This window comes from Corvus hawaiiensis, chromosome Z, assembly GCF_020740725.1.
Source record: "Corvus hawaiiensis isolate bCorHaw1 chromosome Z, bCorHaw1.pri.cur, whole genome shotgun sequence".
Classification (NCBI taxonomy): Eukaryota; Metazoa; Chordata; class Aves; order Passeriformes; family Corvidae; genus Corvus; species Corvus hawaiiensis.
Window position 1 is genome coordinate 61,814,634 of NC_063255.1, and position 13,257 is coordinate 61,827,890.

Here is a 13,257-nt window from a genome sequence, read left to right on the forward strand (position 1 = left end):
CCCCCGGCCGCAGCCTGCGAGGGCGGGGACATCAGTCACCGGCGGTGCGGGACAGGCTTCCTCCGTTTGGGAGGGCGGCGGAGCGGGGTGCCCTCCCCCGTGTCCCCCGCGGAGGGAGGGGGAAAGCGGGGGCGCCTGAGCCCCGCCGCAGCTGGCAAAGTCGTACCCCGAAAGAAGAAAAAGAAGCCTCTCGCAGATGGCAGTCTCCCCCCCCCCCCCCCCCCCCCCCCTTCGCCCCCGCAACTTTCTCCCACCAGAAGAACGGGAAAATGAGGGAGGGATGTTTGCGAAACGTGCTCGTTCCTTCTGCAGCGTTCGGTGGTAATGAATGCAGAGGGAGGGCAGAGGAAAGGGATCTGGTGGAGAAGGAATGTGTTTGCTGGAGGAGGAGGAGTGTAAGCGGTGATGGTGTAATTAAATAATTAAAAAAAAAAATACTTAAATCTCATTTGGGAGAGAGCTGGAATAGGGTCCACAGGGTGTAACCGGTGAATTTTTCAACTTCCAAGTTTTGCAGAGTCAGGGGAGGGGTGGGGGGGGGGGGACGCTCACGGACACGTTGAGAGCAAATCGTGTGGGAGCGCCAGGGAGAGATTTATCGTTTGAATTTTCAGGAGATCATTTTTATTACGGTGGCCGTTTGGAAAGCAGTCTCTCACCATTGCCCGCAGAGCGAGGGAGGGCGGGCGAGCAGAAGCTGCCGGAGGAGCCCGCAGGCCGCGCCGCCCGCTCTGCCCGCCGGAGCGCGCCCCCGTCTCGGCGCGCCCCCGCGGCACGGTCCCGACCGCCCGGCAAAGTTTCGCCTGCCATCGCTGCCCGGGAGCCTCTTGCTCCGCTCCGGGCTGTAACCTTGAACTTTCGAAAGCGTGGTGACAGTGTCGTGTTATCACGGCAGCACCACCAACTTCTGAAAAAAGAAAAAACAAATCCCCCCCCCCCCCCCCCCCAAAAAAAAAAAAAAGAAAAAGAAAAGAAAAAGAAAGAAAAAAGAAAGAAGGATAAAAAAAAAAGCCAAACAAAAAAATCCTCCCGCCCACCCCCCACCCCCCCGAGTCCTTCCCCCCTCATCTGCAAAACAACCAGCAGCAGCAGCAGCAGCAAAAGCAAGACTCCTGCGCCGCCGACTACAAGAGGGTTAAAAGTGTAGATTGGATTTCACCCCGGGAAATCTAGCACACGGAGTGAACTTGAATCTTTGGCTATTTAAGGAGGACTGGGGTTTGTTGTGAAGTTGTGGTGATCCAGAGCAGAGCCCCGTCCTGATTGATTTCATCTTCCTTGAGTCTCAGATGACTGTAAAATGAATAGATGAAATTATTCCTTTTTGAGGCTTTTCTTAGGGGCTCTCCGGGCAGCGTGTTCTCAAAGCGAAGTCATGATGTATTCTCCAATCTGTCTCACTCAGGTATAGACGTTTTTTATTTAATTTATTTGTTAATTTATTTATTTTCACGTGTTGGAATTTTTTTTTTTTTTTAAATATTTATATGTATGTGAGTTGTTAATGAGTCATTGCTGGTAGTTGTAACGGGTTAAAGCACAGTTGTAACTGCTTGTCAGATCCAAACTCCTCTCTCAGGAGGCAATATTAGAGAATAAACTGTACCAGGCCATTGTTTTGGGGAGATCCATTCAAAGTGTCACCCGTAGACAAATACTGTTAATTGTTGGTGCATAAGAAGTCAAAGGTTAACAAACTGGAAATGAGCATAATTAAGCTAAAAAAACAGGTTTGAGAAGTATTGATTTGATTGGAATCAAACGACTTGCACTCTTTTCAGCTCGCCTGTTTACATACAGCCTAATGAAAGGGTTTGAAAGGAAAAGTGCTTTTTTTGACAAAACACGACCGCTCGCCGGTGCGAAGTAATCCCGTCTTATGCTTAATTAATAATATGCAGGCTGCCAACAATGAGGGAGATGTGAGCGGGGATGACCAAGCTGTGCAGTGTTTTCTCGTTCTGTTATACTAGGGCACGGCGTTTTCCCCCTCCCCACTAAATTGTGGTGCTGGCGGAGGAGCATGCACTCTCCCCAGCACGGGAAAGACCGAGCCTTTTTTTACAACCGCACTCGCGGCCGCTTTTCGATCCCGAGCGGCGGCTGTCACCGGGACGGCGGGAGGGGAGCGGCGGTCGGCGCGGAGCGATGCGGGGCCGCGGAGCGGGGAGCGGAGGGCGGGGGGCGAGGACGGCGTGGCGCAGAGCGCGGGGGCAGTCCGAGCGGGGGTTCCCGCTGCGGCAAAACGCACATTTTGAACCCTGAAGGGTTTCGGGAGCAGCTTTGGGAAGTTCTCCGGGTGCCCCTGAAGCGTCCTCGCCCGGCGTACGGTATCGGCGAGTGAGCGTCGGGGCACCGGAGCTTGTTTCGGACGGTAAACCCGGTCTGCAAAGCCCGGGGACAGTTTTCAGCTTTCGTGAAAGTCTGTCTTAGGAGGATGTGATGTAAACTGATTAAGCGATAACTGCATGCTTCCACATTGGTGCAACAAATAGCTAAAGAAGCAGAAAATGTGCGAAAGTAACGTCTGCTGCAAGGCTGCTATAGAGAGGCCAGCGATGCACTTACAGTTGCACCGTGAATAAATAAATATGATTTAAGTTATTCCCCAGTTACAAACCATTGTAATTCAAAAGGAGTAAAGTATTCATAAATTGTGATTGAAGATGGAAACAATGATAAGGCTTATTCAGTGATTGGACGCAGTCCTGTAGTTTTTTGGCTGACACATTTTTTATTGTTTATATTTTGTTTGGCATCTAAGTGTGATTGACTTAGATATGGATATTTTCAGTAAGTAAACGTGAGCTGCAGTGGAAGAAAGATGGAAAAAAGTGTTATTGAGATATTTCTTCTGCAAAAGAGAAACATACGAGGTGTTTTGCGTAACAGATACACACATGCTTGCAGGTACACACATAGAAATAATTACTTACTGTGGAATCTGTGGTTAGAAAAATTAATTCTGTGTAGGCTGTCCAGTGTGTGAAATTATTGACAGGCAATAAGACCTCTGCATCAGAATATAAATATGAGAGTACAACTTAAGAAAGCAGTTTTTGCATTTGAGACACAGATTTTCACAACCACCTCTTTTAGAGTGGTAATTTATTATCTTGTTTCCTGCTCAAATGATTTTCTTTCATATATTTGCTGTTTGGACTCACTGATGTAATAGATTTCCTCATTCTTTACAAATTTGTTTTAAAATACTGCACTCAGGTGTATACGAACCCACTACAATGTACTTCTCCTGCCATTAATTCAAGAAAGCAGTTCCTGGCTTTTGTGCATTGATACCTTCTCCATAATATTTTACAATCATGCTCTACCATGTGCTGTGCAGAGACGGTTCCCATTTAGTGATACATGCATGGAACATAGTTGCAGTAGATTGATTTTAGTTTGAAATCTTTTACTACCTACCTACTGGGAATGATACGAATGGTTTATAAATAATTTTTTCTCTACATAAATTAAAAATTAAAATTACACCAGCAATGAGATCCTATACCTTGCATTCTTTATTTGTTTAAGGCAAAAGATTGATTCATCTCACTTAGAGTAGCAATTGCATTAAAGTATTACTGACAAAATTGTTCTCTCTATTGTGTTCTCTGTCTCTAGGACTCTTGCAATGCACATTGACTGTGGTAATATATATTCAGAAGAAAATATTTTGGTAAAAGTAAACACAGAACACCTGTTTGGATGGAGCTACTTAAGAAAGTGGTAGTTCAGTTTGTGCCGAGAGAGCGCTGAAGCACGTTTTAGAAACAAGTCTAAAATCCAAAGTACAGCTTTAAGACAATCCTTAGCAATTTGAGTATTACCCATCACACTTACAATAAAAGTTTTGTGGGTGAAAATTAATCCAAGGACAAAGAAAGCTTACCAAATGCAATTTAATTTTGGGGGCTCCCTTTCTGTCTTTCCCATATACATCTTTCTCTGTGTTTTGGAATGAGTGGAGACTGCATTTATCTGTCTTGCTGAGGCATGAATAGGATGTAGTTACTGCATGCCTTTTAGTGCCTCCTCTCTTGTGATATTTTTTCCATCGTTTATTTTTATGTTACAGTAGTCCAAAAACCCACGATATGTTGTATTTTCTTTTGCTCTTATATGTTGTTTCACTAGGCATAAGAAAATTTATGCAGGGAAATTGAGTAGATGAAGTTTTCTGTATAAAATTTCTATACTTGTGCCCGGTGTATTTCTTATACAGTCCCCAGTTTGAACTTTCATGGGCTGATACAAAGTTTAAAAGTGGAAGATAGAAGAAGGGCACTGCATATTCTCTTTATCTTTTCCATATAGAAAACCTGGCCTATCTATCGTCATTAGATGACTGTTATTTTTCCTTTATTTACAAGCTACATAGATGTTATTTAGTAACTTCCATTTTATTTAAATTTCCAGTACACAAGGTTCACCTGACCTATTTGATATGACATTTGAAAATTTTACCTTCATAAATCACTTCATTGCAAGAGCAACTGTGACACATGGATAAGTGCCACATAAAACCAAAAAATAATGCACTATTGTCTATGTGAATATTAAGGGGGAAAAGTAAAATTCTGTAGATACCTTTCTAGGAGATTTGGTGGAGAATGTGTGTGATTAATTGCAAATGTCCATTTAGGATCATTTTTATGGGCACTTCTCCATGTCCAGTAGTATTTTCATTTGAAAATACTCCAGGTGCACAATGAATAGCTCAAAAAATCTGATAAAATTGCTTTCAAACAGGATGTTCTTTGCTGTGTTTATCCTTCACACTTTTCAGCTGTATTTATATCTTTAGGACTTAATAATGCTGTGAAAGAAAAACCTTAATACAGTTTTTTAAAGGTTGGAGTTTTTGGTGTGTATGTTTCTGGGTTTTTTTTCCCCTCTTTTTGAAAAGGAAACATTCAACTGCTACAGAATGGAATTTAAACAGTGAAATTCTCTATAAAATTTTCATAGATATACTATAGGTTATTATTGCTAATACTATATGCATTACCTCGAGACATAGTCATTCTGAAATAGTTTATGATGCTCTTCTTCAAAATTAAAACTAGATGTGCAGTATTCTTCTAGTGTAGAATATGTCCATGTTTATTTTAATGCCATTTTAAGTTATAAATGCCAAAGTCTGTTTAGCTGTAGGGGAAATCATTGTATTGAGGCAAAAATTAATTTCTCCTAAAGCTCTTCAGCCACCTGCCATCACCCCACCTTTAGCCCCAGATGTTAGAATTTTCAGAATCTGTAGTAAATGTTTTATTCAACTAAAATGCATTGTGAGGATTTAACCGTGTACAGCCTTTATCCTCCCATTAATTAAAAAAAATATATTTATTTGAATACTTCAATTAAAATGATTTCTGTAGGAGAAAGAATAAACTTTCTTTAATAGTTATAATTGAGAGGAAAAAAAGCATGGCATCAGAAATCGTATGAAGATAGGGAAGTCTTATCATGGGCTGTGGTTGCTCAGAGCAGTACTGCCTTCCCACACAAAGAACAGATTGTGGTTTAACTCTTTCCACGGCCTAGTTTTATGTGCCAGTATAGTATCAGAATTGTTCAAATCTGTGCTGGAAACTACTAATCAGTTTAATTGTTGCCTTTGTAGGTCTTTTTCCAGCATCATACTGTAGCGAAATCGTTTATGTCCTCAAGTATCTTCCTATATTGCCACTCTGCTTTTTTTTCCCTTTTTTCCCCCCTTTGCTTATTTTTTTTTTCCTGTGAAGACAATGTGATAGGCAAACTGTTTGTAACTTTTCTGTTGCTTTCAGTTTGATTTAAGGATGGTTAAGGAAGAGAGGTAACTAGATCTAGTGGGATTTTTAACATTCAGGAAATGTTGAAGTTTGTTTGAAATTCAAAGATTTAAACATGGAATTCTTTGCCTGAAGCTTCTGCAATGGCAGTCTGCACTCTATAATTGAGACCATTAGTTCTACTTTCATCATTTTTACCTAATGGAGTTAATCAGCCTATTGATTAAACATAATTCATTCCTTGTCTAGCAGTGTAACTAAAATAGTAGTTTGTTAATTGTATTCTTGAATATAATTGCATAAAAAAGGTTCAGTTTTAGTTTGATTGCACTGTGCCACTAAGTATGATGAGCAATCTGGTATTTAAAATGAAATATGCCTGCACACAGGAGGAAAGATACCTCACCTAAGGTCTCCCTTTCAACCCAAAATATAGTAATGCTTGATAAGCAGATTGCAGTGTTTTAAACAGCAGATTTTTTCACTGAAAATAAGTTTTTGGGGAAGGTCTATTTAGATATTAACAGTTAGGTGTGGGATGGTACTTTAAGCAGACAAATGAAATTAATTTAATTGCTATAGGATGTGCTTGTAGACAACAACTAAGCATTACCCCCTCAATGCAATCCATGTGGCTGCTAGGCAGAAGATAAGAACTTGCAGGTGAAGCCAAATGACAGAAAGGGATATTTTGAAACTGTAAATAAATTGCATGGATTTCACAAAAGCAGCATTGGACCAGTGGTGGACTCATAATGTCTCTTTGCCACAGCATGCAGAAACACAAAGAATGCAAAGTTTGTGCCAAGTTGCCATTTTTCATTGTACACCTCAGATTGATTTTTAAGGGGTTTAGAATAATTGCCACACTCATGTGATCAGTTAACAAATTAACTGACTCTGTGGGGCTTCAAAACCCTCAGTGGAGCTGCTGGAAGGACATAAATGAAATTTTTGTTCTCACCTTCATAAACTCTTAATTTTACAGAGTTTGGGGGGTGGTGGGAGGGAAGCCAGAAGAGCTGAAAGTACAGAAGCTTCTGTTCAGGATTTGTATATGACATGTCGTGTCTTTCGCCTGCTTTTCCGTACTGTATACTGGTTTCTCTAGTTACCACCACTGGAATGGTGCTGTTTCAGTGCTGGAATGTTGGACGTTTGATAAGAAAATGGATCAAGTTTAATGGCGCATGCTCTTTGTGCCACCAGCAGTCTCTTGCTGAGAGCATGCTCCAAAAGCGGGAACTGTGTGGCATTACACTGAGCATGTATATGCTTTGTGTTTCTGTGCCACAGAGAAGAGAAATGAACTGTGGCATTTGCCTCAGCCTTCCGAACATTTCTGCTCAGATTTTTTAAAACCGTATAGTGTCCTCTTTGTGCAATGGTACTTTTCTTGATGTTATCTGTTCACTCAAATATTTAAATGTTAGGAAGAAAACATCTTGGTAGCATCTCTTAAATTATGTTTTCTCTGCAGCGTTGTGGGATGAAGTGAGGGGAGGAGTACAAAATAAAATCTTCACACAGTTCTTTCAAAGAATGAAACACGGGAAAAATGTGATTCTCTATGCACTTTTTGTCTACTGCCTGACAACAGTAATAATTTCATAAAAGGTGTTATGCAGAAATTTGCGTAAATTTAAAGTGTTTATTCTCTTCGTCTTGTATTTCACTTAAAGATTTTCAGAAACGTTTCTTGATACTGCTTTGGTTATGAGAACTTGCTGACTTTGAGTATTCTTGTTCTCTTCTTCTTTTTTTTTCCTTCACTTCTTTCCACAGGATGAATTTCACCCATTCATTGAGGCACTTCTTCCACATGTCCGTGCAATTGCCTATACTTGGTTCAATCTTCAGGCTCGAAAACGCAAGTACTTTAAAAAACATGAGAAACGAATGTCAAAGGATGAGGAAAGAGCAGTCAAGGATGAGCTACTTAGTGAAAAGCCTGAAATTAAACAGAAGTGGGCATCCAGGCTCCTGGCCAAGCTGCGCAAAGATATTCGCCAAGAGTTCCGGGAGGATTTTGTGCTCACGGTTACTGGGAAGAAGCACCCATGCTGTGTGTTGTCCAATCCTGACCAGAAGGGCAAGATTAGGAGAATCGATTGCCTGCGACAGGCTGACAAAGTCTGGCGTCTGGATCTAGTCATGGTGATCCTGTTCAAAGGCATCCCCTTGGAAAGTACGGATGGAGAACGTCTCATGAAATCCCCACATTGCACAAATCCAGCACTTTGCGTCCAGCCACATCACATAACAGTATCAGTCAAGGAGCTTGATTTGTTTTTGGCATACTACGTGCAGGAGCAAGGTAGGAAGCAGATTGTCATGTTTCTATGTTAGTGTGTCAAACTCTGATTCCAAATAGCCCTGTTTCCCCTGTTGGCTGGCTTCCACTGAAACATTGTTCTGTGGTCTATAGATGTAATGTGGCTACATACCCATTTGTAAATCAGCATGTATACCTATATACTTAAATACACACCTATTCCTGCAGACCTGTGTAAATGACACGCATATTTGACATACGTGCCTCTTTCAAGAGAGAGAGACACATACCACGGCAGTACTTTTGTTCCACTGAAGTTGCCTTCCATTTTTTATGAAAAAGTGGCAATACTTAGTTGTGACTTCAGAAAACATTCTTGTTTTCAAGTTGTGTTTTTAAAAAAAATAAAACAACCCCCCACCCCAGTACTATTAATAACAGATGGAGGTATGTGCAATTGCACAGTCACAATAAATACAACAAATATTTATTATTGCCTTTGTAGTCACAAATAATCAAGAAGTCATCCTTAAATTGATGAATCTGCTATTACACTGAAGAGCAATTGTAGACTTTCTCATACCTATAAAGTAAAAGCTTTGAAATACATGGCTATGTTTCTTGCAAAGCCAAATAGAATCAGAATTGCATTATCTAATGTTTTATTCATATTTTACATCAATAGCTCATCTTACCTATCTGAGCTTTAAAGTAAAGATCCAGCTCAAAATATTTTGAGAAAGTTTTATGAAGAGCATATTTTCATAATCACACTCATATACTTTTATTTGGCAGGTAATTGAAATGTGGAAAATTGTAGGAGCTCTTTGGAAAAAGAGCTAAACTTCCTAAACTTAGTTTTACAGAATGCAAATAAAAACAGGGCTTCTGATAATCATGTATCAGGGAAAAAACCTACTAGCCCTGTTGCATATATTGCATATTCAATAACAATACCCATTGGCAGGTTCCCTAAAATTGTAAATGGCTGTAAGTAGAAAAAAGAGGTGTTTTGTTTTGTTTTGTTTTTTCTCCAATACTAGCTCTTCTGAAATACTTTTTCTCTGTTAGAGTAATTTTGGTTCTTTCTGGTAATGATACCATCTTCTAAATGTCTTTGTAATGCTGACTGATCAGCAGTAATAACACATTTCATTTTAGCCGCAGATCTCAACTAGGGAAAGTTTGACCATCTGCAGATGGTGGGCCATTTCACAACTTGGCCTGGTGGTAGGTAGAAATGGCCTGCAGAAGGGCAGATGGCAGGCAGTTATCTGATGCTTGATAAATAACTATGGGATTTAACAAGAGAACAAATTGAATTGATTTTGTTAGTAACAAAAAAGTAAAATTGCATGTCTTCATTTGGTGTATACTCATTCTTTAAGAGAAGAGATACACAATGCAATATTTTTGTTTTAAGTGAATTTCCCTTTCAGCATTTGCTCATGCAAGTGAAGAACTGTTTTTATGAATGTATATATCAGGTTCTTCTTTGTTGATTATTTGTCATGAAAAAAAAAGTGTTTTTTTCCCCCCCCACTAGTATTTTTTGTGTTTTTTGTTTCTCCACAGCATTAGACACATTTGGATATTTTACAGCGACTTTAAGTAGCTGCAGAGTCTGGTAAATCTGATCCCAAATAATATAGGAAGAAAGATTTCTTTGACAACATTAAACAAAATAGCTTAACTACAAATAATTCTCACCTTTAAACTCCTTTTGTGGAAAAAAATTCAAATTATATTTTGAATTCATGTAGCGTAAGTCATAGCTTACTGATTAATTCTGTGGATTTACCTGTCTCTAGAAGTCAAAACTACAAAGGGAGGCAAAACAGTTTAAGTAGCACTTGAGCCAAAGAAACTGGGGTCGGAGTACTGTTAACACACTGTTGACTTATAAGTTGTTGAAAGCCAGTAACTTGAAGTGGGAGAAGGAATTGCAGGGCATAGCTGATTTTGTTGATTTAAATGTATTGAGAATATAAGTTTATTTAAAACACTATTGTCTAACTGGAAATTAGTAAGTTAAGCATGCTGTAACATTATAACTTTCAAAGTTACACAATGCTACTTTGAGAATATACTGAATATGAAGCTGGATAATTTCTGTATACCAAGTAACTCATAGAAGACCCTTTTATTTATTGCGAACTGCACGTATTTTGTATCTGTCTTGCTGCTTTACAGTAAGTCTTCCATTAACATCTGTTGTCTCTCTTCTCAAAGAAGTCATATTAAGTTGTCTATGTATTTTTTTTCCATTTTATCAAACTTTGATTCTCCATACTCATTGAAAGCAGGTTGATTGTGGCACTTTGTAGTGCACTTGATTAAGAGTGCCAGGCTTTGTGAAAGATACGCACGAAGTCAACCAAAATGCTGCATTATACATATGGTGTTTTGCTTTTTATTTATCTTTCCAAACATATAAACACGCCTAATAGCATCGTGTAAAAACTAACTGGAAGCATAGAGACAATTCAATCCCTGGACTAAATATGAACAAGGAATTAGCACATAAAATGAATACGGGGGCCAAGTAGTTTGCTTTTTTTGTTGCTTTAAAATAGAAGATTAGGGGGAAAAAAGAGGAGGAAGGATAGTTTGAGTGCCAGTGATGGTTGCCAGTGGCACCAGGATTGGCATCAGACCTTCTTTGTTTAGCCTAGGATGTCTGTGATTTGTTGGTTGGCATCCGCATTGCAGTGCAGAGTAATCTTACAATATATTGACAATTTCCAGATCTAGAAGTGTCAATAATCTTTTCAGTTCTTAACAAAAAGAGCTTCTACTTCCATGTCTGCCTTGAAAGAAGAAATAAGGACTGATCTATGAAGTTCTATCATTGATGAACTTCCTCAGATTCTACTTTTTGCTCATCTCAAAATTCAGCATCCTTTTCCCCCTCTATTCTCTTCCTGCTATCCTCTTAAATAAAAGAAAAAAAAAGAAAAGAGGATTGACATAGGTTGCAATGCTGCTCCTTTGACTGAAATGGAAGAAGAAACTGTGAAGTATACACTGTGATCAATGTTTAACTTCAAAATAATTCTTAATCATAACAGGCTTCCAAGGGGCTCTGCTTGTTATGGGTATCAGGGGCGTGTGTGTGTCCCACACAGATCTTTTATAAAACCCAAACTTGAAAATGGTATGAACATTGTTTCTATTGACAGAATCGCCCCCTTTTTTTTTTCCTGTCAGCATCAGAGAGCATCTATCTTTTGGTATGAAATGCATTTCAGTCCATAAAATCATTTGATGGTATTTCATTCAGCGCAGCACTTATGCTGTGTTCCCGTTGCTACAAGAACCGCCATTTTGTTTGTCGAGTGCCAGGAGAGGGGAAAAAAAAGGCAGACAATGTGCTTGATGCCAATAATGGTTGCCAGTGGCACCGAGGTTGGCATCAGACCCTCTTTGTCTAGTTGCTGAATGCCTTTGATTCGTTGGTTGGCATCCGCATTGCAGTGGGCACATTGGAAAGTTTTTGACAATCAGTGAATGAAAGCTGCAGTACTTGTTTGCTGCAACAGAACCAAGATAATATAAATCCTTCCTTCAGATAGATGTTTTACTTACTCTTACAGTGACTAATTAAAAAAAAAAAGCTAAAAATTGCCTTATTTTTTTTTCTAAAACACAAAATATCTATAGCAATGTGCCTTGTCTGCAGAATTCGTAATTCCCTCATCATCTCTGCTACTTTTTTTTGCAGCATAAATAAAATGCAAACTTGATGTTAGGTAATTCAGCATATACTGAATGAATGAAGCATAGTAGACCTTGAGAAATGCTTTGAGAGTTTAAAGAACTGAAGCAGTAGTACCTGTAAATGTTAACATTTTTAAGTGTTTTTAGTCCATGTGCCTCTCAGAGTGCATTTCTCTGATCAGTCATGTTACTGTTTACACTCTCCTTTGTCCTTATGTAAGGGTGATATAATTGGGGGAGCCCACGTTCCCAGCTGTTAATAAACTCTGGAGTCAAAGGAGGAGAGGATCTTTTAAACTATCTAGGGAGCAGGGCAGAAAATAGATGCAGATGCCCTTAGTCCTATAGTGTTCAGGCACTCTTCGTTTCTTAACTTCTTATACCATCAAGATGCTACCACGGCTCCAGCTGTGTGACTTTATTACCAGGAAATTGGCAAAAAGAATAAATCATTTCTGTTGGAAGTTTCCTAGATAGTTAACATTAATACTGCTTTCTGGTTAACTGCTATTATCTCGTTAATTAATAAGAAGGATTAGCAGCTCTACCCAAAGGGCTGCACAGAAGGAAGCCTGGCCTGTGTGAGTCCCTGAGTTGCTAGACTGTGTCCTGTCTCTTGAGCATTGAAGGGGGGATGCTGAGCCAGGAAAAAAAAGAAAAAAGCAAGAGAAAGATGAGAGAAGAGCAAGGGCACTGGCCGGCCAAGGGCAGAATTTTTTGTGCAGGACTCTCGTGCCTAGGTGCCCCTGTGCTGGGGAGGTTGGCAGTGCCCTGCCCTGGCCCGGGTGGCATGCCCCGCCGGGGGTTGTGGGAGGGGGCATGGGCACACCCTGGTGTGGTGCCCACACTCCTAAATAGCGCGCTTGCAGATAACCTCAGCTGGGGTGCAAGGTGCTGCCGCCGCATCAGGCAGAAACTCCTTTGCCCTTAGCTTAATGCCAGCAAAGTGGCAATCTCTAGCCACGTGGGGATATCACTTTCCCAGTTCAGACAGTCCTGGCAACGTGTGTGTCTTGTCTTTCTTGAAAAATGTGCACTCTTCCAGAAGGAATTATAATTCTTTTTTAATGTGATGTTTCTGAATTGCATGAGTGAGTGGGCTTATCAATGGCTTGATCTTTTTTAAAGCTTTTTGAATTTTTTGAATTTATGTCTATAGGGAGCTCAGATTTTGAAAGAGGTTTGCATACTAATTTTCATGTTACATTTTAGTTTTCATTCCGTAAGTAGAGAAAATTTATTGTGTAGTCGTTCTTTTCATATTTTAAAATGATAATAAAATTATTTTGGTTAGTTTGCTGTGACTACATGAAATTCCACTTAAAATCACACTCAAAATAATATTTTGAGCAGTTCCTGGTTAAGTAATATTACGGTCATATGCCTAAATGTCACACCACCCAGATAGATTTTGGATGAGGGTTTGCATTTTTTGTGTGGGCTGATGTTCTCACATACAATTAATAAAAAAGCAATGGGCTT

The 13,257-nt window shown here is 39.8% G+C and overlaps 1 protein-coding gene across 11 annotated transcripts in view; it reads left to right on the top strand.

Moving 5' to 3' along the window:
* Positions 1-13,257, top strand: part of NFIB (nuclear factor I B) — a 266,788-nt gene that overhangs the window by 96,343 nt on the left and 157,188 nt on the right. For 7 of the 11 annotated variants that reach the window (XM_048292694.1, XM_048292695.1, XM_048292700.1 and 4 more), the window contains exon 2: positions 7,566-8,097. In XM_048292694.1, the coding sequence (XP_048148651.1) occupies positions 7,566-8,097 (532 nt within the window). Of the gene's footprint in view, positions 1-1,051; positions 1,406-7,061; positions 7,168-7,565; positions 8,098-13,257 lie in introns of those variants that run through there. The other 4 variants (XM_048292696.1, XM_048292697.1, XM_048292703.1 and 1 more) reach the window with 3 other exon arrangements.